This window comes from Bactrocera neohumeralis, chromosome 4, assembly GCF_024586455.1.
Source record: "Bactrocera neohumeralis isolate Rockhampton chromosome 4, APGP_CSIRO_Bneo_wtdbg2-racon-allhic-juicebox.fasta_v2, whole genome shotgun sequence".
Lineage (NCBI taxonomy): Eukaryota > Metazoa > Arthropoda > Insecta > Diptera > Tephritidae > Bactrocera > Bactrocera neohumeralis.
The window spans coordinates 72,390,611-72,416,823 of record NC_065921.1 but is presented as its reverse complement, the minus strand read 5'-3'; the positions used below and the strand labels follow the sequence as shown (position 1 = coordinate 72,416,823).

At 34.9% G+C, this 26,213-nt stretch overlaps 2 protein-coding genes across 4 annotated transcripts; one reads left to right on the top strand and one right to left on the bottom strand.

The window, feature by feature from the left end:
* Positions 1-1,496: 1,496 nt before the first annotated feature.
* On the top strand, positions 1,497-24,863 carry LOC126755186 (organic cation transporter protein). 3 transcript variants are annotated; one of them, XM_050467577.1, is made up of 11 exons: positions 1,497-1,645; positions 16,706-16,961; positions 19,212-19,318; positions 19,389-20,012; positions 20,111-20,231; positions 20,330-20,423; positions 21,587-21,607; positions 21,689-21,789; positions 22,827-22,907; positions 22,974-23,084; positions 24,137-24,863. In XM_050467577.1, the coding sequence occupies exons 1-11, from the start codon at positions 1,512-1,514 to the stop codon at positions 24,299-24,301; spliced, it is 1,815 nt and encodes a 604-aa protein (XP_050323534.1). In that variant the 5' UTR covers positions 1,497-1,511; the 3' UTR covers positions 24,302-24,863. The 3 variants fall into 3 exon arrangements, with proteins under 3 accessions (XP_050323534.1, XP_050323533.1, XP_050323535.1); XM_050467576.1 differs by lacking the exon at positions 1,497-1,645 and adding an exon at positions 13,432-14,055; XM_050467578.1 differs by lacking the exons at positions 1,497-1,645; positions 21,587-21,607 and adding an exon at positions 13,435-14,055.
* Positions 24,843-25,799, bottom strand: LOC126755197 (transmembrane protein 186). The gene is made up of 2 exons (XM_050467591.1): positions 25,704-25,799; positions 24,843-25,640 (listed from the first exon to the last, which is right to left on the bottom strand). The coding sequence occupies exon 2, from the start codon at positions 25,638-25,640 to the stop codon at positions 24,972-24,974; it is 669 nt and encodes a 222-aa protein (XP_050323548.1). The 5' UTR covers positions 25,704-25,799; the 3' UTR covers positions 24,843-24,971.
* Between the last annotated feature and the right edge of the window lie 414 nt (positions 25,800-26,213).

Below are 26,213 nucleotides of genomic sequence, written 5' to 3'. Positions count from 1 at the left end.
GTGTTTCACCTTGGTGTTATGAAGCGTCTTTTGTCACGCATTCGTCGTGCTCGACCACAATACCGTGAGGTAGGGTTCTGGCGCCTGTTGCACGCTAATGCGCCGTGTCATCGGTCGACGCTTGTCACTGATTTTTTGACAAAAAACTCCATATTAACCATTAATCTCACCTACCTACTCACCTGATCTGGCACCCTGTGATTTTTACTTATTTGGAATACTTCTTTTGCCCATGAAAGGACATTTCAGCTATCCAAAAGGCGACGACCGATATTCTCAAGAGCATTCCGAAAAATTACCTTAAACACTCATTTGAAATGCTAATTGACCGGGCTAAACGCTGTATCGAAGCACAATGAAACTACTTTGAATAAAAAAATATAACTTTTGAAAAATATTAATTTTTTGTTGTTTTTTTTTTAACAGTCTTGTTTCTTTTGCGACAGACCTTGTACGACGACATTGACATAGTTCAGCGAATTAAAAGACAACGGCTACGCTGGCTAGGTCATGTTGTTCGAATGGACGAAAACACTCCAGCTCTGAAAGTATTCGACGCAGTAACCGCCGGTGGAAGCAGAGGAAGAGGAAGACCTCCGCTCCGTTGGAAGTACCAAGTGGAGAAGGACCTGGCTTCGCTTGGAATATCCAATTGGCGCCACGTAGCGAAAAGAAGAAACGACTGACACGCTGTTGTTAACTCGGCTATAATCGCTAAGCGGTGTCTACGCCAATAAAGAAGAAGAAGAAGAATTGATGAATTTCACTTAGACAGATATACATACGTCCGTTGTGTTCCTTACACATTCCTAAAAATCTTAAAAGTGGATCACCAGATTCTCTTAGATCGACAAAGCGTTTTGAATTTACCACAAATTTGTTAAGGGCATTAATATCAGTTCCAGGCCCTTCGTTAGGTGCACCGAGAGTGTATCTACCGAGACATTTCAATCTCAGCCTGGCAAATATCGATCAATAGAGCAGAAAGTGACAAGATGATTCCACCTCACCTTCCTTCATACAGCTTTTGCAAAGACTGTCCCACAAAATTGCGGCGAGATTGACTTTGCTAAGAGCAAGTAACTAGTTTGGAGTACCTCTTACGGTTCGCTCTGGTCCCGAAGAACCACACATTTGCAAAAGTTCTGTTTGCTGAGCTCCGCTTGTCGAGCTTACTAGAGGTTCAGCGCTAGAACGCTAGAGAACATCGGAAAATCGACCATTCCAATCGAATGAAATAGGTAATAGGGTAGAAGCTGGATAATATTGTTAACGAGATCATGCACTTCTTGACTAGTTTTGAGCGCATTAGTAGTCAAGGAGCTCAAATCCAGTAAACCCACTCGGCTATCGAAGTGAATGCACACTCCTCTGAAAGAAGCTGAAGCGAATCAGTACATCTACAGCTACCATGATGGCAGCCACCTGCGCTTGAAAGACGTGCTTTACATATAAAGAGTGTTCAGTTATTTCAATTTATCTATTAGGAATTGGTGAGGGGTTGCTTTGATATGAACTTATCTAGAGTTTTATTTTTGTTTATTTTGTTTATTGATCGCTTGACAAACATTTATCTTGGATTTTCCACACATCTGGAATTTACAGAACGCGAATACAAACATATAAACTGTAGACAGATTTCTATGTAAGTACATAAATATGTATATGTACATATATAACGGCGTTCAAATACTCTTTGCCTATCTGCTGAATTGTGATTGACATCAACATGCACATTTCTATTAAACATCATCATCAATAACAATTTGTGCAATTACAAATGAATTAAATACTTACGACCTCAAATATTTGTAGATGCACATGCATACAGCCATTCATACATGCATATATACAAGTACATACGCATGTAGTGCCTCGTTGATGGATGAGTTATGTTCATAAACTTTAACATGTCTAAGAACAATTTGTTGCACGCAAAACACTTTACATTTAATTTAAGTGCATCTATGCTCATTTACAATGAAACCGCCTGCGTCATTGCAGCATCTTTTTCTCCTTCAATTACGATTTTTACAATTCATACTTATTAAGAAAATCAATATTTGCCCTAAGGTCTCATTATAAAACAACTTCATCTTAAAAACAAACTTTCGTTGGAACCGCCTGTGGAAGATAAATCCACGAGGATTTTAAATTTTCTTTTTCAGACGCATTGACTTGACTCTGAGTGTTGCTTATCATATGCAAGTTCGATTAGAGTACAAAATCAAGTATTAATTATTCAAAAACGCTTTAACGGGGGGGGAAAGGTTTGTTTCGTCGAAAAAATACTTTTTTTCGTGAATTTTTGTAGAAAAAATTATTGCTGTAGGGTTATTTTACTTATTATTATATGAAAGTACAACATTTGAAGGATACTTAAAAAAAGTTTTATCGAAAAATAGCGAGAAATAACGGATTTATAGTCGATCTCTGCAGGCACCTCGAAAAAAAGTTTTTGTGCGGTGACCAGCCTACAGCATCATTGGATCATCCGAAAGCAAAAAATCAAAATGCTTTCTTTAGTTTAATAGTTTATCTTTCAATTGACGTCGAGTTTTTTTTAATTTTTCAATTCTTCAATTTTTGGTATCATTACGATTTTAGACGAAAAAATCGACATATTTGTTATTGTAAAATTCTTAGAAATTATTACTATTTTTGGAAAAACTCGACGTCATTCGAGAGCTATATATGTATATGTAGAATATTTGTACAAAATTTCAAAACGATCGATGCAGTAGTTTTTTCTGTAGGCTGGTCACCGACTTTAAAAATTACATATTTGGGAAAATCGATTCAAAGTTTTGTACACTCAGTGCAGGTAGCTGGAGGTACCGTTATTCAACCTGCTGTAACTTCGTTAGTTTTTCTCCGAATGACCTAAAACTTTAACACAATATTCTCGAGATGTTGATGGTTCAGAAATAAAAAATTAAAAAAAGTGGAAAAAAAAAGTTGTCAAACCTTACCCCCCTTAAGGGGGTATTCTAGTCTAGAATTTTGAAAAAAAATCGATTTTTTTTTGCATATTCTTAAAGACTGGACCTTTAAGAATATATTCCCCAAGGGAATTTTTAAAATTCCTATTATTTGCCGACTTATAGTTATTTTAGTGACGCAGCGTATAGACTGCCTGCAGTTAGACTCAAATCTTTAATCGCGTTTTTCTCGAAACTACTATTTTCAACACTTCTGACATGATTTCTCAAGTTCTAATGAACCGATTAACTTGAAATTTGGTGTGGACCTTCTTTATATATCTCTCTATGGTTGGAACTAGGATTATTAAAAAATTTTGATTTTTACTATTATTAAAAAATTTTGATTTTTACTATTATTAAAAAATTTTGATCTTTGCCTAAAAACGGGCAAAAAATTCAAACAGTCGCCATTTACAGAAAATTTTTTTTTTATTTATCCTAGTTCAGATGATAGCGGCATTTGTACTGATTAAAAATTTTTTTTTTTTTTCAGATCACCCAAAGTGTTGGAATCGTGTCAGGAAGGGCGCACCCTTATTTTCAACCCCGCCACGCCACCACGCCGCAATTAATCAAATTATCACAATTTTTTTTTTTTTTTTTTTTGTATTCTTAAAATATCAATAAATATCTGATAAAAAATTGGATAGTAAAAATGTTCTTAGTTTTTTTTTATTGGACTTTAAAAAATGCCGTTAAATAGCATTTCCAGACTAGAATACCCCCTTAATGGTTTTTAAAATATTCTCCATTAAGATCCATAAACTTCTGCATGCGTTTGAACCAATTATCGAAGCACTTTTGCCACTCTGATTGAGGTATCTCCAAAGCATGCATTTTGGACGCATCAAACACCTCTTGAATATGCCCCGTTTTTTCCAAAAAGTAAAAAATAGTTTGCTTGGAAGGGTTTCGTGCGCGAACATCTTTTGTTGAATTGGAAACACCTACAATCGACTGAATCATCAGCTATTAAGCAGTCATAGGCACGTTTCAAAGCACCGCTATTGTATTTTTTAACATTTCTCTCGACCCAATTGACAAAAAGTGTGTTCATGCAATATCGAATGTATGCTGATCCCATACTCATTGTCTCAATCTTACAATAAGTCACATGTCGATCTTGGAATATACAAGTATGTTTGCTCACAGCATCTACAGTTACCGGAACAACAACTAACCTTGGACGACCTTTACGAAAAAGGAATTCATAATGCACAACACCACGATAATCGAAGAAAACAGTCAATATGACCTTGATTTTTGAGCGACTTTGGCGCGATTTTTTTGGTCTCGGCTCTCTTTTGGCACGATATTCGCTCGATTGACCGGTTGTTTCGGGGTCGTAAGCATAGATCCAAGTCTCATCGCCAGTTATAATGCGTTTCATGACACCCTGGCAGTCGGAAAGCATCGTTTCACACACTTCAACGCGACGCTTTTTTTCCAAAAAATTCAATGTTTTCGGTACCAGTCGAGATTTGACGCGCTTGAGGCCCAAAAACATCCTTCAAAATGGTATTAGCTGAGCCTTTCGATATGCCAACTTCATCAGCAAGGTCTCTAATTGTTAATAGATGGTTTTTCAACACCAAATCTTTGAGTGAGCTTCGTCGGTTGAGGTTGATGGTCGCCCTGGACGCTCTTCGTCTTCGACACGTTCACGGCCGGCTTGGAACTCAATATACCACTTGTAAACATTTTTTTTTGAGACATAGCTTCATCACCAAAGGCTTTCTGCACCATCCTCAACGTATGCGCAGCAGAAAATTGATTCCGTAAACAAAATTTAATGCAAATTCTTTGCTCAACAAATTTCGACATCGCAAAAAACGAAAAACTCACTTTTAGCAGCACACAAAACGACACGTATCTCAAACACTAATGAATATTTTGACATGAAATTTGACATAAATGTGACTGACAGTACTACCAACCTAAAAAAAAAATAATTCTCCAAATCCTTCGACGCGCGTAGTTTAAATTCAAATGTCACCTTATTTTGGGCACAGTAGTTTATCTACAAAAGTGTCGAAATTCTTCGATACAAAATAAGTTCGCAGGGTGACTAACACAGTATGGGCACTTCAATCTTAGTCGAAAGTAATTTTACAGCGTGTGTGTTATCTACAGTTTTTCAACAATTGAGCGTTTGGGTGCTTTTAATTTACAAAGATTTGAAAAATTATCTTCTGTTCTCTGCTCAGAGCATACTCGTACTAGAAAGCAAAATTGTACCATAGTAGTAAAAACTCTGTCAAGAAACAAGTAAAAATAAAAACAAGTATGGAAGGGCTAAGTTCGGGTGTCACCGAACATTTTATACTCTCGCATGATTAAGTGATAATCGAGATACTGTTATTAGCAACTTTTTTGCGAGAGTATAAAAATGATGCCTTCTGAATTACATGAAAATGTCTGAGAGATTTACCGATATTTTCGGTGAAAAATTAGGTTATGTTAGGTTAGGCACTGAGTTCTTCGTGTTCGATATCAGGAACCTTGAAAAGTTATAGTCCGATCACGACAATTTTTCCACAAGGGTTACCTCAGCTCAAATACCATATTTGTGTAAAGTTTTATTCCGCTATCATCATTGGTTCGTAATGTATATATTATACAGAGAAGGCATCAGATGGAATTCAAAATAGCGTTATATTGGAAGAAGGCGTGGTTATGAACCGATTTCACCCATATTTCGTACATGTCATCGGGGTGTTAAGAAAATATGACATACCGAATTTCATTGAAATCGTTCTAGTAGTTCCTGAGATATGGTTTTTGGTTCATAAGTGGGCGATGCCACGCCCATTTTCAATTTTTAAAAAAAGCCTGGGTGCAGCTTTCTTCTGCCATTTCTTCCGTAAAATTTTGTGTTTCTGACGTTTTTTGTTAGTCGGTTAACGCACTTTTAGTGATTTTCAACATAACCTTTGTATGGGAGGTGGGCGTGGTTATAATCCTATTTCTTCCATTTTTGAACTGTATATGGAAATGCCTGAAAGAAAGGACTCTATAGAGTTGACATAGCTATAGTAGTCTTTGAGATATGTACAAAAAACTATAGTAGTTTCCGTCCAAATAGATATGTACTTTATTTATGGTTTAGTTATGAAAAAAAACGATTTTGCCCATCTTCGAACTTAACCTTCTTATAGACGGGTTTCATCATGATATCTCACATTACAGCTTGCACGGACGGACGGACAGACGGACGGACGGACAGACAGACATCCGGATTTCAACTCTACTCGTCACTCTGATCACTTTGGTATACATAACCCTATATCTGACTCTTTTAGTTTTAGGACTTACAAACAACCGTTATGTGAACAAAACTATAATACTCTCTTTGGCAACTTTGTTGCGAGAGTATAAAGATGCAACTGAAAGCTCACCTTCCAAGTGAAAATGTTAGTTAGCTTATGGAACTATGTATGTATATGGTTTCCTCGGGTAAAAAACAGACTTTTTTCAAAAATTTTTTTCACATATAAAAAATTAAATATTTTATTAGAATTTTTTATTGTTACAACATACACTATTGACAAAGAAATTATGAAATTTTTGGAAAAAATATTTGAAACTCGGCCATTGCTATTTCCGGTGACCCCTCGAACAAAAGATGAGCCCGCATTTGGTCTAAAGTGGAAAAATACGTGTTTTAGTTAAAACCTTAATTTTGATCTTGGACTACGGAAAAATTGGGGTTTTCTCAGGCATTTTTACAAAAAAATTAAAATTTCACGACATTTTTCTTTCCAAATAGTTGTAATCGAAAAAAATCCTTCGTCTAGACGTGTTGTAGAATTCAATAAGACATAACAAATTCAATTTTTTGGAAACCCATGTAACCCCTTATATTGACTTGAATAATCTTTCATAGTTTCTGCTATTTAAACTCAATATTTGTTATCTTAGCTTCGCAGAGAGCTTTCATTTCGTCTGCAATCAATATTATGGTAATATAAAACGCTGAAAATAAGGAATACTTGGCTGCAATATTATCTTTATTGAACATCTAAGTGCACTATAATAAAGGCTGTTACCACTTGTTCTTATCGAATATGTTTGTTATTGTTATTTGCTTTGATAAACCAAATAGGTGATCAGTCAATTTTAATACCACGACTGTTGGAGTTGGCTTACTTCAGCAAAATTTGTGGCATTAAAATCGGTTCAAATTATTATATATACTTGTATGTGTGTTTGTATGTGTTCAAAATAAGAAAATCAGAAGTCATTAATCAGGTAAATTGTACTCCTAATAATCCGTATAGAATGGCTACTAGTAAAAAGTGTGAAAGCGGGCGTGTCCGCGGATTTTCGAGAGATGGTAAAATAACAAATTCGGTAAGTTATTCGATTTTGGGTTTTTGCACGGAAATCGCGCTGATTTGATTCGAATGAATTCAAAGCTGAAATGTGTACAATGACCTTCCCTTTAGATATTAATCGTCGAAAATTGGTTTAACGAAGTTTAATGTGATCGTACGTAGACAGTCCCAGGTAACATATAGTATGAGCAGATCACTGATTGAAGATGTGCGAGACAACAGAGCTTCTGCAATTACGTTGACGAAAAGAAGGAAAAGTTATGTTCAACAGTGGGCGTAGATCCTCATACTATATTCCCTTCGTTGACAGGGTAATATAGCTGACACCAACACGGTTTGACAACTGGAGTAGTTTCAAGACGACTAGTGACGTCTATCCATTCCATGCTTCCTGCTAACTTGCTTTACATTTGACACTGGGGGATGGGGTGTATAGCTACTTCTGCCATTGGTAATGAGTTACCTGGCAGTAGGTATAAAACGCTAGAGATAGAGGTTGTCTGAAAACAAAATTCAGCAAGGTGGTCGAAAAGTACGAAAATCATGATGGGAGAAGTGGCTACTGCCACCGGCGTGCAACTAAACTTTGCTACGTAGAGGTGCTACAGTGCGTAAAGACTCCGACTTCGAAAGTGTCAGCAATCCGAAAAAAGAGGCTTTGCGACGCTCACCGGAGGATGCTAAAAGTGATATGCCAGTAAGAAAACGTTGGAAGCAAAAGTGGCGGTGAAAATCTACGAAAGGCTTAGCTGCATGTCAAATCGGACAAAGGAGGAAGAGGAAAGCTGGGCTTGAGCTACGCCAAAAATGGCAGAAGGCCGAGCGTACTTTAGATGCGAGTTTCGCAAACCAGCTCAAGGAATACATTTCAGCCAAAAAGCAGAGGTCAGCAGAATGCAATACAGCGTAACGCCTAAACGACCGAGGAAAAAGGACGATTTAAACGAATATAAATTAATTTAAGATTCATGGCCCATCTAGTTTCAACCTCTTTTAAATAAAAGGAAATATTTTTTCTCGTAATCACTGTCTTACAATTAGACTAAATATGCAGCTTCCGTTTTCTGGGTAGTGGCATATTTCGTAGCTCAAATAATGGGTTGTCAAAAAAGTCTTGCGGTATTTTTATTGAATTTTTTTTTTTTTTATTGAAATTGAAAGGAATTTTTGATGACTCATGCCCAGCTCTTGATGCTACGGCTGCTACTATGCCGGTCTCGGTTCGACCAATTCAGCGATTTTATCGCAATTTTCGACGACAGGCCTTCCGGAGCGTAGCGCATCTTCGACCACCTCTACACCAGAACGAAAACGTTGAACCCATCGTTGTGCGGTGCAAATGGAAACTGTATCGGGTCCATAAACTGCACAAATTTTATTGGCGGCTTGAGATGCATTTTTGCCTTTATCGAGGTAGTACTGTAAATTATGCCGTATTTTTTCTTCATTTTGCTCCATGTTTGCGACGCTATAACTCACGAACGACTTAAAAGAAACGACAATTAATCAAACACGTGTTAGCGCGTGAAATGAACTTTCCAAAAAGGTATAGCATGACCCGATGAATAAAACTAGAACTACGCGCTTTCAGCGCCAACTAGGGAAAATACCGCAAGACTTTTTTGACAACCTATTATAATTGTGCACATTTCATAGTTCTCCATGTTAATGATTCTATCAGTTATTTTCTCGTGATCAATGACGTTAATTTTCTATCCTAAACTCAACAAGTGACATTTAAAAATCATAATGAAAACCATGAGATCTTATCAGGTAAATTATCTACCTGGAGTAAATTTCTAAAAATATTTTCTTCTAAACATTACCTACATAACTATTTTCCTTTCCACTTGTTATATCATATGATGCCCAGTAAACTCGTTTCTCTCTTGAGCAGCAAACAAATTATACATGGCGTATACGTTCTCTCTGCCATTTCCTCTAACCACTTTACTGTTACAGATAATATAATTAAAAACTAGAGAGTGGTTCTTAAAACAATTAAAATATAATATAGATAAAGTTACGTTATTGTAAATACGAAAAATATAGAGGTAGGTTACGAAATCGAGTTCAATTCCACTTAAGGGGGGAGCCTGCTTTAGAGACTTAAAAAACTCGATTTTTTTGAAGAATTTTTTGGGAGGGAATGAATTAATTGATTAAAGCAAAATTTCTAGGGTTTGTAGTTATATACATATGTAAACATCATTCACAAATTTTTTGAATACGAAATCTTCGATATTCTGCCTTTGAGAAGCAATTGCCGGATGCATCTCGCATGTGCATTTGGCGAACGGCGGCAGGATGCAGGTCGCAATTTCTGTCGGAAACAAAAAATTCAAAGAGATTCATATTTTTAATAATGTATCTTCTAGTTAAACTAAAAAAATTCCAAAAAAAAGTGTTAAATTTTACAATTTTTTTATAAATTGAAAAAAAGTGTTTTTTGACCAAAAAAATTTTACTTTATGTTGTTTAAAAATATGTTTAAACTTGAATTTTCTTAGTTTTTTTTAGTTTAAATAGAAGATAATTTAATGCCAAAGATAATAAGCTTCGCCACAATTTTTTTTCCATCCTGCCCGCCAATTAAGAAAAATCGTAAAAATGAAAAACCGAGAAATCGCGCGTCAAAGTTTTCGTTTTCTGCCCAAGCACTTATATATAATATCTGCTAGACGCTCGGTCACTATTTCCCTTCTAGCTTCGAAAATATTTCGAATTCCCATCTATAACTTTGGGGACATATTCTTAGATTATTTTTAAAGAGATTTAAGTAAAAAAAATCGATTTTTTGAAGCTTCTAAAGCAGGCTTCCCCCTTAACCACCAAAGAGCTACACAAATAAAAAAAATATGTGTAAAAAATTAAAATATTTTTGTCGAGTTCCAAGCTGACAAACAACTCGCATTAAATGCTGATGTTTGAATGTGCTACAGCATTGAATTTAATAGATTTCAATTTGCATGCCTTATTTAAAAATAACCTACGAATATCACCAATGGTTTAAACAATTACTTTATGAAAGCCACTTTAACCGAGAATGGAGCTTCATTTCCAAAAACTTATTTCATTTACTTGTAGAAATTTCTTTAAAGAGTTGTAAGCACTCAGAATTGTAAGCAGTCAGAAAAACGCGTTTTTTCGAAAAACTTCACAAACTCGGTTTTTGGTATATCCTATATCGCTGTCAGTGATGGGCTGTTAATGCCATTTATGCTTGTAAAGGATTTTAAGATTCTCTTATTTTTTGCAAATAGATAAAAGTCGCACTAAACCTCGTCTGATGAATATGTAGGCTGGAGCATCGTTACAGTATTATTTTTAGCCAAGAATTCAAAAGCAAATTCTTCTCTGATCCACTTTAACAAACGAAATTCCTGAAGTTCATAAAAACACAGCTAACCTTAGCGGCTGCTACAGACAGCTGAAAATATTATCGTACTTCAGGGGTATGATTATTAACACAATGAAATTGTTTCAGGTTCTTCAGCGAATTTTGTTTTATCTCTTCGATCAACTGAAAACAGGCACCATTCCGATGATTGTTGACTTGTTTGCATGTCAAACTCATAATATTTCTCATCGGCAGTTATAATGCCCAAGCATGTCCAATGAGTCCTTTTTATGGTACTGTTTTTGAAAAAAATTCAGCTTTACGCTTTTCATATCCAAAATATACACCAAAATCAATCTTTACTTTTTTAATATTTTCATAAATTGAAGGTTGTTACGAAGGTCGTCCAGAGCGTGGCATGACTTCAACGATCTCTCGACCGTCTTTGAAGGCTTTGTACTACTTATAGGCTTATATTTTTGATAAAACTGAATCACCGTAATACCATGTTCAGACCGACACTTAATCACACGATTTCGGCTGTTGAATGAATTATCCCACTAATCTTAAAAATTTATCAAGATTTCGCCATACAAAAATGACGGTTCCAAATCACTTCATTGAAATGATTTGAAACTGATCCACGCTAAATCTCTCTGTGCGACTCTGATTTTGCGCAATCTACTTGTCAGCACTGGAAATCTGTTACATTATCACAGCTGATTTAGACACTAAGGGAAAAAAATGTTCTTTTAAGCAATGAATCTAATTTCATCTGAAAATCGACTTAACAAATGAAAAAATGCATCCATTATTTCTATTATATGGAAAATATTAAAAAACGCCGTCTTTTTATTTCAAAATACTATATGACAATCTTTTCTTTTGATAAATATTAAGCGATGTGAATTCTTGAATGACAATAACAGCTGTTTTTTGATCTTTCTAACGGCAGTGAAAGCTTAAATATAAACTTTTAAATTTTCGGTCTGAACATGCCTTTTCCAACATTGGGATTCTTCTTCTTCTTAATTATGAGTTAACAAAATGCTTTTTACGTGTCGCCAAATGGATATAATCTAATCTTTTAAATGGACTTAGCCAGCGTAGCCGTGTCTTGCCGTTGTCTTTAATTTCGGTCTGAACAGCTGCTATCAAAAAACTGTTTGTCGAGAGAGGACTTTGCTTCTCAATTGCCTACTCAGTCCGAAGTAGCACCTGTTGACAGATTGCGCTCATATTTGACATAGTAATTAAGGACAGTCCCAACTTAGCAAAATATATACTTATTTTTGAAATATCATTCACCCTGGGAATTTAATAACAATTCAAAGTGCTTTCTTGTCACAATTTATATTAAATGTAGTTAAAAAGTGGCTATAAGCCCTTGGGGCCTATTCTGTAACTCGATTCGAAAATGTATTCTATTCGAAATTCGGATCTACTTTATCATTATGCGAAAGTTATACCACCCTGTGACAGGAAAAATACGTACAATATTCGTTTTTGCTTTCTACAACTCAAAAGCTTACGAATATTTTATTCAAAAATTGGCTTGAAAATCCGAAAATCGAGTTACAGAATATAAAAAATCCGAATTCGAGTAAATTTATTTTCGAATTGAGTTACAGAATAGGCCCCCTTAACTGCCTAAAACAAACGTCAAATATGACAGATATGTACAAATGTCATTAAAATGTCAATCGAAAAAGACTTTTTGGAACACCCGATATTTTAATACTTTATAATTAGAACATGATATTGAAAATGTTTTTAGGAGAAACTCTGTAATGACAGGAATTAACTGGAAAACGGGGTTTTTAATGCTATTTTAATTAGCGTAGGGCTTTCGAACAAATAGTACACTTTTCGCATATATACATACATATTTAATTGATATACAGACATATATACATACATACATACATATGTATGTATATGTATAAAGTTTCCAGCTTTTTACGCTTATTGCACTCTAATAACTCAATGACAAACTAGAATTTCTTTTTATCTTATCCGGTTTGCAGTTTAAAGAGAAAATTATGCACACACACACACACACCTGCAAACTTTGTGAGATAACAACAGAAAAACAACTGTTTCTACTGCATTTTTTTACCCGGTAAAATAATTATATATCGCAGAGTGCACATCGTGTTACCTGAGCGCCAAGCAAGCTGTTGACCAGTTGCGATGGGATTTTCGCTAGAAAATGCACGTGTAACCAATAAAGCGACTATTTTTGTAAACAATTGCAAATGACTGTGCAGCAAATAAAAATAGAACGAGAGAGCATGGAAAAAGAAATGTCCACTACATACATATACTCGTTTATATACACAATTTAAGAATTGCAAAAACAATAAACAAATTGGTTGAACTGCTTGATGAGCGCATGCATACAAAGAGAGTGTAGACTGTGGTACTGCTGCAGCGCAACAAACCAGCTGACAGAGGGCCGCAGCAGCGTACATTACCTCGCGCAACGTCAAGTGCATGCTACGCTGTTGAGATAACGACACATGTATGTATGTATATAAGTACATATATTACATACATATACATATATGGTTTGTGAACATCGGCACTTGCTATTTAGCTAGAAAATTTGCACTTGCCACAGCGTGTGGGAGCATGCATTTTTGCTCTCTTGCGCTCAGCGCGCTGCATTGCGGATTTGCTACATAAATTTGGCATACATTTAGTCTCTTTGACTCTTTGAGACGAAACTTTCAATTTCATTCATTTAAAAAGCATCTTTTCTCCAACATTATTCGCATTTTCCGCCGTCAAAAGTTTTTTCACATTTCTGTTTTCAGTTGGATCCACGCTGTCGTCGCGTTAAAACCTAGGCGACTTGCATAGAAGCGTACGAGTGCGTCGGTCATTCAGTTGGACCAGCTAAAGAAAGCTCTAGCAGACGTGCGAACACCGCGAACGTTGCCATACGCGCACAGTGAGTGAAGGCAAGCAGAACAGCCGCCGTGGAGCTTGTCGCGACGCGTAAATCATCGACGAAATAAAGCAAAGAAATTAAAAATCAAAAAAAAAAAACTAAAAATTTGAAGATAACGTAAAGTTTCTGAAAATGTGTTAGTGTTTCATAAACAAATTTTATGTAATTTTTAATTAATGAATAAGTATGTTTTGTATTGCGGAAGCAAGCGCTAGCTAAGTGTTTATTAAATAAACTTAAGTGCCGAAACAGTGATACACAGTGCAATTTAATTGCTATACATACATCATTAACAATGGACTTCGACCAAATATTGGAGGAAATCGGCGAGTTCGGTCGGTATCAAAAGACCAATTATCTGCTCATCTGTTTGCCGGTAATGTTTGCAGCAGCGAACAGTTTATCGTATGTGTTTACCGCTGGAACACCGGCCTATAGGTTAGCGAATATAAATAATTTATCAATTAATATTATTTACTAATACATATATTTCCACCGATATACATATGTACATATATTTAAGTTATTCCCACAACTGGTTTATTATACGCAGAAATTTGTAACACCCAGAATAAACCGCCAGATCTTTATTGACGTAGACAACGCTTACGCGGTTATAGCCGAGTTTACCAGATCGCCCCAGTCGTTCTTCCTTTTCACTGTTTGGCGCCAGTTGGAGATTTCATGTGTAGACAGGTCCTTCTCCACCTGGTCTTTCCAACGGAGTGGAGGTCTTCCTCTTTCTCTGCTTTCCCCGGCGGGTACTGCGTCGAATACTCTCAGAGCTGGAGTGTTTTCTTTCATCCATTTGGATGACATGACCTATTCGCTGTTGCCATTGCCCAAAGGATCATAAATCTTCCGCAGAACCATTCTCTCGAAAACTCGTAATGCCGACTCATAAGTTGTTGTCATCGTTCATGCCTCTGCACCATATAGCAGGACGGGGTTGATGAATGATTTATAGGATTTGGTCTTTGTTCGTCGAGAGAGGACTTTTCCTCTCAATTGCCTACTCAGTTGGCAAGATTGATTCTGCGTTGGATTTCAAGGCTGAGATGTTGTTGGTCTTGATACTGATTCCAAGATAGGCGAAATCATTTAAGATTTCAAATTTGCATATGACAACAATGACAAGTCGCGAGCGCGACAGTGATAGGAAATATTACGTATTGTCCTCGTTTACAACCAGACCTATAAGCTTCGCTTCCTTATCCAGTCTGGAGAAAGCAGAACTAACGGCGCGGTTTTTGAGGCCAATGTTATCGGCTTACGCCAGCAGCTTTTAACTCTTATAGAAAATTGTGCCTTATTTATTTAGCTCTTCAGCTAGTATTATTTTCTCCTTGTCTGAAACCTCGCTTGGTATCAAACGGCTCTAGAGATCCTTCCCGATCCTAACGGAGCTTTTGGTGTTGCTCATTGTCAGCATTAGCCGTATTAGCTTTGCGGGGATACCAAGTTCAGACACAGCGGCAGTGAGACAGCTCATTTTCGTGCTGTTGAAGGCAGCTTTAAAATCGAACACCGCCTGGTGTATGTCGATATTTCTTTCACGGGCATGTGCCAAGACTTGGCACATGGTGAAAATCTGGTCGATTGTAGATTTTCCAGGTCTAAAGCCACACTGATAAGGACCAATCAGTTTGTTGATGGTGGGCTTTAGTCTTTCACACAGTATGCGATGGGCTTATCTCATGGTAGTTAGTGCAGATTGTTGGGTCTCCCTTTTTGTCGCTATTTGGTTCAGGAAATACAATTGCATCACCAAAAATTTACCCTTTGGTGCGAGTTGTAGTATGGCGACTTCTTTTGGCCTTATTTCTTTCAAAATGAGAGAGGAAATGACATTACCACCAATAACGTGCGTTATAACACAATGTTGGCCGCCAAGATCATGCGATTTAACACTTCTAAATTATTTTCACTGGCGGTATGCTCAATCAAAGGTTTACACCAATCAACCAGCAACGCTCGAGGAGCTCAGAGCCAGCATTCAGCGCACCACAGCCGAAGTGCTGCAGAAGGTTAGCGATATCGAATTGGCGATAAAGGTTGGAGACGTAGTAGCCATTTGGCCGACATTTTCTTTAAGTCAAAAACAAAGCTAACATAGAAAACCGATCCCAGTTTGACCAAATTTGAGTGTTTAATTGATTTATTGTTTCGTGTATCGTTTTAAAGAATTATATTTTTTTTCTTACAAAATTCGCGCGTTTGACGGTCATTCAGAGGGAACTTATGCAACTTTTCAATAATATTCATTGATTTCTGAAACACTAGATTGTCTCAATTGTGGGTACATGTCTCAGACATACTGCACCGAGCTTTGGAATGCCCAAATAATCCTAAACAATAGATATAACATTTTGCTTTGATATGGAGTGTCAGCTCTCTGTTCATCCAAAATCATTTTGTGGATTTTTCATGCTTTCGACAGCAACAATCACTTTTGGTCGTTCTTCGTTGCTCATATTGACAGAGAAGTGCTTAGACAATTTTAAATTTTTGGTGAGAGCAGCATTTCAACCGAAAAAAAATTTTTTTCCAACATATTTCTAGTTTGATGCTACTTCGTAAATTCTTCTGAATTTGTTTAAAAATTATTTTTATTTATGTACTAACTACTTGGCCCTTGCAATTGTCTCTATCAATTTTTGTCAATGTTAATATTAATATTAATATTACCGAACTATCATTCTCCGATTTTAAGAAGGCCACCCAACCCAATAGACGATCATGTACTGTCTATCTGTCCAGAGCGTATATTTTGATATTAACTTCCCATTATATGTATTAACGGGTAAATATTTATTTAATAAAACACATTAGTTTGCGAATGCGAAAAAATAAAACATTTTTACAAGAATCCTAAATCTGACAAGATCTCGTAAAAACCCATACTACTGAAATATATATACATTTCTTTAATCCTCCTCATCATTTCATTTAATATTCACACGCACTTTAAAACACCTCACAATCTCACGCAATCTTAATGAATCACGATTCGGATATCTCAATTATCTACATTCTAACTTTATAATATCTGTTTACATATGTACATTGAATATGTTATTTCATGAAGATGCCTGATACCACAGTGTGATGATCCAATCGAGCCGCAATTACACGCACATTGGCTGGCCAATGCGACACCGGGCTCGTACGATAAACACGGGCATTTCACACCGGAAAATTGCTACCGTTATAAAGCAGTCGGCGACAACATAACCGACGTATATCATATCAGCGAATGTCCGAAGGAATCCTTCAATCAAAACATACGCGAGCGTTGCTACTCGTGGGTATATGACGATGACGAGCGAACCATTGTGCAAGAAGTAAGATTTTAAATATTATTCGACTAGATACCTGTATTTGTTAAATTTTTTGTTACGAATTGGTTTTATAATTATGGATATTTAATATTTTCGGAAGCTTGGACTGAAATCAGTTTGATTAGTAACTGATTTTAAATTCTTAATTTATTTCTTCCTGCAACTCTTACTATTTAAGGGAGCCTTTAAGATATTCGCTAGACCTAATAATAAGATATTTTGCAATATTTACATATTTAAATATCGGGACCCTAAATTTATAGCTTTTATATTTTGTATTTTTAAACAGCCCAAATTTCTCGGTTATCTCAGGTAAAATTTCCATATGAGTTGGTTAACTCTGTAGATATATAGATAGATATTGTGCCCTCTGCTATAACGCATATGGTTACAAACGTCCAGCACTCGTAACAATTCCAGGAGCTTGATGGGCGCGATGAAGGTGATGTGATCGCTGTGCACCTAGATGGATCGCAGGACCTTGCGCCTACTTCTACAAATTGCTGAGCAATCTAGAATCAGGTGGTTTGGAGTTTCCGGTTCCATGTCGCGAAACCGGCAGTTTGCACAAGGAGCTATGCCCATGTTGGACAAGTGTTTCTTGAGCCTGCTGTGCCAAGTATAGAGCGCGACAAGGAGACGGAATTTATATTGGGGAATGTTGATCACATCTCTAAACCTTGCTAGATTTGAACCTTCCAATAACAGCTTGGCGTGGCCTATTCCTGTTCCCTGCCGTTTTCTCCCCACTCTCTCCTCCGCGCGGAACAGCTACTATATGGTATGGCACCCTACCGCAAAGCATAGTTTTGGCTCCATCATCCTGGAAGCCTCCGCAGAGCGGGCTAGTTCATCAGCCAGGTCATTGCCGGCTACCCCTCTATGCCCCGGCACCCAGATCAGGTATACACGGTTGCAAACACTCCTCCACTAATAGCGAATTCACTTCATAAGCTGAGATCGCTTTTAGATCCGCTTTACTGTCGCTGATTATAGCGATATGCTGGTTGCGATAATTGCATTGGAGATTGATTTCTGCATACTGACTTCAGCTTGAAAGATGCTCGGAAAACATCCCATTGGTATTGATAGTTTGGTATGCGGTCCCGCAATGCCTGCTCCGATGCTTTACGGTGTTTTCGTGTTGTCAGTGCACCACTGGATAATGCTGCCCTTCATTAATAGGTCGAGGATAGAGTCACTGCATTCCGCCTTACGGCCGAGAGAAACTTTAAACTTCTTAGTGAAGTTTAGCCTCTCCGTAACGGAATCTCATGGAAGAGGATACAGTGGTGTGTCTTTTCCTAAGGTCGTCATTTGTTGAGACGAAATTATTTTGCCATACCCCTGAGCATGACTTCAAATGCTGCGGTTAGGCAAGTGCGCATTGCTCCTGAAGCGCAGGCGTAAGCGAACCTTTACAGCTTCGATAGTTGAACACCTACAGAAGATTACGTTGCCTTCGATGCCCAAGCAACCTCTCCATAAGAGACAATAGTCCTTACGATCATGATATACAGCCACCTGATGATACCTGTCTTGCAGCCCCTGGATCTACCAGCTAGCCGTCTGCATATCCTTAATTTTTTGGTGGCTCTGGACAGTGTTAATTCTACATGCCTATTCTACCGTAAGGTTGAGTCTAATATGAGGCTTAGGAATTTAACCTCTTTAGACACGTCAAACTTCTAGCTACAAAGAGGTAGGACCTCAAGCCCGGAAGAGATCTTATCTTTGTGATAGGGACGACGGTTGTTTTTGGCAGGTTAATGTTTAACTTTACACCATCCCTTAGCTAGACTTCAGCCCCTTTGAACTATGCCGGAGAGAGTATTCTCAAATTTACCTCGTGTCATTATGACAATGTCATCGGCGTACCCCTGGCACCGAATCCCATTGTTTATGAGCAACTCAAGGAGCTCATCTACTACTAGGCTCCATAAGAGGGGGGATAGAACTCCACCTGTGGCCAGCCCTCGTAGTACCAAGATGAATCTTTCTTTCCCCACAGTGGTTTCAGCTATCCTACTACGCAGTACAGTCTCTATCCATCGGCATACTGGAGCCATATCCATATTTAAAAATATATGCATAAAACATTTTTAGAGTCTTAATTAGAACGAAAAATTAGCACAGGCTTGTCACCAGTATATTTTTATTACATTATTTATCATGCATATGCCAATCCATATATATTTTTGATAAAAATCAATAAATATTAAAAGTAAATAAATAAAAATGATATTCCCACAGTGGCAACTAACTTGTAAAGAAAACGTTTGGAAGCTCGCTTTTGTGGGCACTATGCATTTTGCGGGACTTGTAGTGGGAACAGCAATCTCCGGATATCTTGCCGATCGGTACAGTAGCCAAAAAAATACATATTTTAACTAAGCAATACTTCTAATTACCATAAACAAATACCTACAGCTTTGGACGGAAGAACATTTTTATACTCTGTAGCGTCTTCATGGCCATCACAGGCATTGCACAGGGTCTCGCATGGGACTACAATAGCTTCTTAGTTTTCGCATTTCTCAATGCAGTGGGCACTTCGGGTGTATATCCGTTAGCCTTCATTATAGGCGTGGAAATGGTGGGTCCCAGCATGCGTGAGATGTCCTCGATAGTGCTGAACTACTTCTATGCCGTTGGTGAAGCGCTGGTTGGTGCAATCGCTTGGCTACTGCAAGACTGGCAGCTACTACAATACGCGCTGTCAGTGCCGCCGCTCTTCTTCATCGCCTACTATTGGTTCGTGCCGGAGTCAGTGCGTTGGCTGATCGCACGAAATGAACGCGAAAAGGCGGGTGTGATTATAAAACGCGCTGCAGCCATCAATAAACGCGAACTCTCGCTGCAACTGCTGGCCAGTTTTAAGACCGAAAATTGTGTGCCACCACCAACGCCGACGAGAGCGACGGATGGCGGTGCGGATACAGAGAAGTTCCGCGAAAATGGTGTTGGAGGTAAAAATGAAATTTGGCGCGCAGTCTGTGATATATTCAAGTCGAAAACTTTACTAATACGTTACGCTATAATGCTGTACATTTGGTAAGTGGGCGGTTTAACTGGATTATTTGCTTTTTACCTTAAAGTCTGGTTTTCCTGTCTAGTTTATTTAATTTATTTTGTATATTATTTATTTATAGGGCTATAAATGCGGTCGTGTTCTATGGACTCTCATTGAATTCAACAAACCTGAGTGGCAATAAATATTTGAATTTCGTTTTAGTCTGTCTAATTGAGATTCCCGGTTACACGCTAGCTTGGGTGAGCTTTTTTATTTAATGTACTGTTATTTGTTATTATTAAATTAATTGTTAATTTAAACTTATTAATGGATTATTTTTCGATACTTTTTTATAAAGATATGCTTGCGAAAGTTGGGCCGACGATGCGCTTTATCAGGTTCACTCTTTCTTTGTGCCGCCACTTGTATAGCGGGCGGTTATATAACTAAAGGTAGGTATATCATCAATGCTTTTGTTATATAAAAAATAAAACTGACAAGATTTTGCATTTTTCAATAAAAAAATTATTTGCAATAAAAAAAATTTTTTGATAAAGATAAAAAAAATTTAACTAATAAAATATAAAAAGAAAACAAATATTTCAATAAAAAATTTAAGTAAATGTGCTCTTAATAAAAATTATAAAAAAATTTGTTTAATAAAAGTTCCAAAAAATATATTTTTAAAACCAGCCGAAAGCCTCCGACGCTAGCGCCGCGTTATCTTTAGTTTATGTAATAATTTATTGTTATGTAAACTTTTATAAATAAATAAATAAAAATATTTTTAAACAAAAAAATTAAAAAGTTATTTTTAATAAAAATTTAAAAAACAATTTCTTCTTAATAAAAAATAAAATATTTTTAATAAAAGTTAAAAAATTACAAAATTTTGGAATTTTAGCAAAAAATTATTTCTAACAAAACCCCCAAAAAAAATTAAAAAACTAAAAAAATTGTTATTTTTAATAAAAATTTAAACAAATATATTTCAGTGTAAATATATTTACAAAATTTTAAAACTTGTCTACATACGTGCTAAGTATTTTTTGTACATTTTTCGGGTTTTTTTGACAGTTGGTAACTCTATTCAAAAATATTTGTAATAATGAAAATATACAAGCATATTTTTAATAATACAAATTAAGTTTTATTAAAAAAATATATTTATTATAATAAAAATTCGATAGTTGGTAACTCTATTCAAGAATATTTTTCAATAACAATATTAATATTGACGAAAATAAAAAAGATAATTATTGGATTAAAGTAAATGTATCTAAAAGAAATTCTGTTCAATCTTGAATTTTAGAAAATATATTCCAATAGCACAATTCGAAGTAATGAAAATAAAAAAAAAATATTATTGGATTAAAAAAAATAATAATAAGAAATTCTGTTCAATCTTGAATTTTAGACTTTTCGTTGTTTTTCGAAAAAAAAATTGCGCATTCCAACTAATTTTCAAAATTTTGTCACTTTTTATTATTTTACATTGTTATAAAATATATATATGTATATATATGTATGTATATAAGCCTTATTAATATATTTATGTATAAATATCTACTTATGTGTTTTCTTCAATTTATGCTTGCGTAATTTCCAATGGTAGTACAAACCAACTTGGAGACACGTAATTAAATGCATTTTGAATTAGCTTAGTGATTCATAACATTTTTTGGATAATATAACATTTTTTTAAATATTTTTGAAGGTTCAACTGGCGCTATAGTGACACTTTTCCTTATAGGAAAGCTGGGGATCACATCTTCATTTGCTGTAATTTACACATACACAGCCGAAATGATGCCAACGGTGAGTTAAATGCAAGGCTGTTATTGTATAATTTTTATAATGTTGTTGTTGTTATATGTTTTGTGTGTTTTTTTTTTTAATTTTTTTGTTCTATATATTCTCATTTTTTAATTTTTGTTTATTGTTTATTTATTTTTATTTAATTTAATTGCTATTATATATATTTTATATTGTTGTTATATTTTTATTATATTTTTTTAATATTTTTTTTTTTGAAATTTGAAATTTTTAAAAAATTTTTTTTTAATTTTTATTATTTATTTATGTTTATTTAATTTAATTGTTATTGTATAATTTTTATATTGTTGTTGTTATATGTTATATTTTTTTTTTTTTTTTTTTTTTTTTGTTCTATATATTTTTTTTTAATTTTTGTTTATTATTTATTTATTTTTATTTAATTTAATTGCTATTATATATATTTTATATTGTTGTTATATTTTTAATATATTTTTTTAATATTTTTTTTTTTGAAATTTGAAATTTTTTAAAATTTTTTTTTTAATTTTTATTATTTATTTATTTTAATTTAATTTAATTGTTCTGGTATAATTTTTATATTGTTGTTACTGTTATATTTTTAATATTTTTTTTTTGAAATTAAATTTTTTTTTAATTTTTAATATTTCTTTATTTTTTAATTTTTTTAATTTGTTATATACATACATATTGATTTTTTTCATTTTTTATTTTCATTATTTATTTATTTTTGTTTTTTAATTTATTCTTTATCCTTATTTCTGAATAAAAACAATATTTTGAACAGTTATATGTAAGTACTGTATATGTACATATGTGTGTAAACATTAATTTTCCATGTGAAATTTTTTTTATTTATTTACATATGTATTTACATACGATATGTATGTACATACATACATATGTATATGTATCACAGCTGTTAAATATTACTTAATCTTCAATAATTGCGTTTTTAATGTACAAAACATTTATTTTCTACATTTTAACGCCATTCTTACATTCTAACGACACTAAACAGCTGTTAATAATTAAATTTCCATGCGTTCTATTTACAGTTAATACGTAGTGGTGGAGTCGGTGTAATGTCTACTTTTGCCCGTTTTGGCGCAATGCTCGCACCTTTTGTGCCGCTTTTGGTAATATACAAACATCTTTATTATATACAAGCTTACATAAAAAATATATAAACATTTTTTTTACAGGGAACATATTACGAAGCATTACCACTATTACTGTTTGGAGCTGCATCTTTCTCAGCAGGTCTTTTGGGGCTTTTGTTACCAGAAACATTTCGAAAGAAACTGCCTGATACGGTGAGTGTACATACACTAGTTCATTGAGGTGTCCGTTATTTCACAAGTTGACATTTTTTGGGAAAGTTTCAGTTTTTGCGCCAAATTAATTATCTAAAATAAACAAGCTCCTTATTTTCAATGTTACATAATAATATTTGTTTTTCCATGTATTTTACAGTGATATTTTTTTGAACGCATTTTCAATAAAAAGAAATAAATCTACAACTTTAAGCAAAACATATTCATATACAAAAATTAGCACTTTTTTAAAAAGTACTTTATTGTTTAATCACGGAATCAGTCGTTTAAAAGTTATACCCAATTAAAGTTAGGCATCGATTGACAGCGCATTTATACAAGTGCCTTGTAAAATCTGCGTTGCTCATACGATACGGTGCACTGTACGAATACTTGTACAGTACGATTGATGCATAACTTTAACAGCCTGTAACTTTTATATCGGTATTCTGCTTGTCACGATTGTCTCATGTCTCTAATCGTCACAATCGTAATTTAGTGACTCTGTTAGTCAGGAGTCTCATTTTGGTATTCTGGCAGATACAGTATACTACTATACTGTACTAAATTACGATTGTGGCAATTAGAGACATGAGACAATCGTGACAAGCAGAATACCGTTATTAGAAGAATGTTTTCGGAAAAATGTTTTTCGAAAAAAAAGAATAAAAAAATCTTTATATTTTGCATTTAAATTTTCTGTTCGTGGATTTAATAGCTTTGGGGATAAAAAATTTAATTCAAAAAAGCAAAAAATCCCATGTTAAATAAATACATGGGAAAAGTAAAATGATTTAGACATCATTTAAATTGAAAATAGTTTGTTTACGTAGCAAATTTTTTTAGAGCAAAACTAAAAATTCAAAGGCGCTGGCAAAAAAAAAAAAAACAAATTGAAAAATGACAGAAACCCTAATGTACTAAACCATACACATATGTACTTACATATAAACAAGCTTTCATATAAGCAACTCAGTCTCTTGTAACAAATGTTTTTAGCAGCAATTATCGTTAAATACAAACACAAATAACTTTACGCATTTTTACTGCAGGTCGCTGAGGCGAAACAACTGAACAAAGACACGACTAATAAGAAAGCAGCCACTGCAGCTGTATCGGAAGAGCAAGTCGCTGTGAGTATCAATGCTGATGGAGATGTAGCAAACAGCGGCGATGAAATGCAACCCAAGTATGCAGCGCGACAAGTTGAGCCATAAGTGTGGCTTTACAGAGTTTATTATATTTTTAAGATCAGCTTTTATATTAAGAATTTATATGTATAAAATATAGCTTTTTACCATATATGTATTTATAAGAAGTACATGTGTATGTGCTATATACAGATAGACAACATCGATCCCTCGAAAAGTCGCGTTTAAGTAACCGGAACACGAATTTTTATCTGGCCAAGGACTGTTCCTCGAAATTACTACAGGAATGTTTTCTGCAGCTACAACAACCACAGAGTGCTGGTGTGGTATATTTTGCAACACCAACTTCTGCAGCAGAAGTTATTATTAAATCTGTTTTTTTTTTTTGTAAGATTTTTATGAGCAGCAAAAAAGTACCTACATATTTACATGGTTATTGTAGAAAAATTATATTTATTATAAAGCTACTTTTTCAAGTAAAGGCAAGCTAGAATGTGATAAGCAATGTTTACAAGAAACATACATATATGACTGTGAACACACGAACTTACTGCAGCAAACATATGTATAAACAATCTATAAAATGAATGCATTAAATAAAAATAAATGCAATTATTTAATAAATTTATTTCAACTTCTTATTCTATTATTACTTACAATACAATAAATGTGTTCTAGAAGGTTCAATTATAATATTTTAACTTAAGCTTCCGCTTCTACACACAAACAATAATTCTTATTCGCCAAATATCCCACAAAAAGTTTCCGGTTCTACAATAACACCATAGTTCAGTAACAACTTAAAGGACTTAGTGTTGTCACTATATAAACGTATCTTCTGATAGAGGTTAAATGCTGTGGGACGCACTTTTGCCCACTCAACATCCAAATCATTAATGTCTATAATTGCATCAGTACGCTTGCCCCAAAAATCAACATAGGCCACCTTCACTTTGTTAAGCTCATCGTTAATATAAATAAAACCGACTACATTACGTATTAGCAGGCTAAAGAACGTTAATGTTACAAGTCCGGACACGCCAATAGCTCCCACAATGGCAACGGAATTGGGTGAAATAGTGCCATGTTCTGTTAATGCAAAACTAATCGGTAATGCTAGGGCTGTAAGCACTCCTTGGTATATTTTCAGACGTTGAAAACCGGCCGCCAGCCGTATAAGTGGCAGACGGTATATGGTTGTCCATTGCGGCGCCGCGCTTTTATTGCTTGTTGTGGCAGTTGTGGTGTAATTTAAGGAGCCAAATGTGGATTTACAGGTAAATGATTGCGCAAGTAGCGCCGTGCTGCCACAAGTGGAGTACGCATTGGAAAATTGTAGTTGCTTCGATATCGTAAGCAGTGATTTGCCTAATGCATGTGTACGTATTAACAAGCTTAAAGTCATCTGTAAGAATATATAAAACTGTATATTACTTTTATTCACATTTAAGAGCCACAAAACGCTTACTGTTATTTAATTATTTGTTAGAATTTATAAATAATCCACACACCGGCACTAGAACAGCTGTTTAAGTTCGAAGACGCACATGTAAACAAGCACAGCTGTTTATTTTGACAGTTCTTACAAGTCGAGGGCCACTGAAGATTTTCGATTTTCGAAAATATGCGGATATAGACGTGGTTGGCAGATTTGAATTACCATTCTAAACCGGAAAGGGCTGAGTAGTTATAACGAATTTTAAGTTTACTTAAGTTTTATAAGTTCCGTAACTTTTTGAGCATTTTTTTGTGCTAACTTTAATGCATTGGCGTTTTCTTTCATTATTTAGTAAACACTATCAATGTCGGATAATATGCACATCTAATTGTGAACACATGTGATCGGAGAAATTAAACGAAAAGGAAATATAAAAAGGAAAAAACGGGGTTAAATTGCATTTATGTACCAAACTGACAGAATGAGAGTCATCAGCTGAGTTAACTGAATATTTTTGAAATGTTTACAAAAAATATAAAG

Bases quoted from the DNA above. Each gene is read 5' to 3' on its own strand.
- LOC126755186 (XM_050467576.1), top strand. From the start codon at position 13,913: ATGGACTTCGACCAAATATTGGAGGAAATCGGCGAGTTCGGTCGGTAT. The intron at 16,962-19,211 runs GTAAGATTTTAA...ATATTCCCACAG, and splicing joins AGCGAACCATTGTGCAAGAA to TGGCAACTAACTTGTAAAGA. The intron at 20,013-20,110 runs GTAAGTGGGCGG...ATTTATTTATAG, and splicing joins GCTATAATGCTGTACATTTG to GGCTATAAATGCGGTCGTGT.
- LOC126755197 (XM_050467591.1), bottom strand. From the start codon at position 25,640: ATGACTTTAAGCTTGTTAATACGTACACATGCATTAGGCAAATCACTG.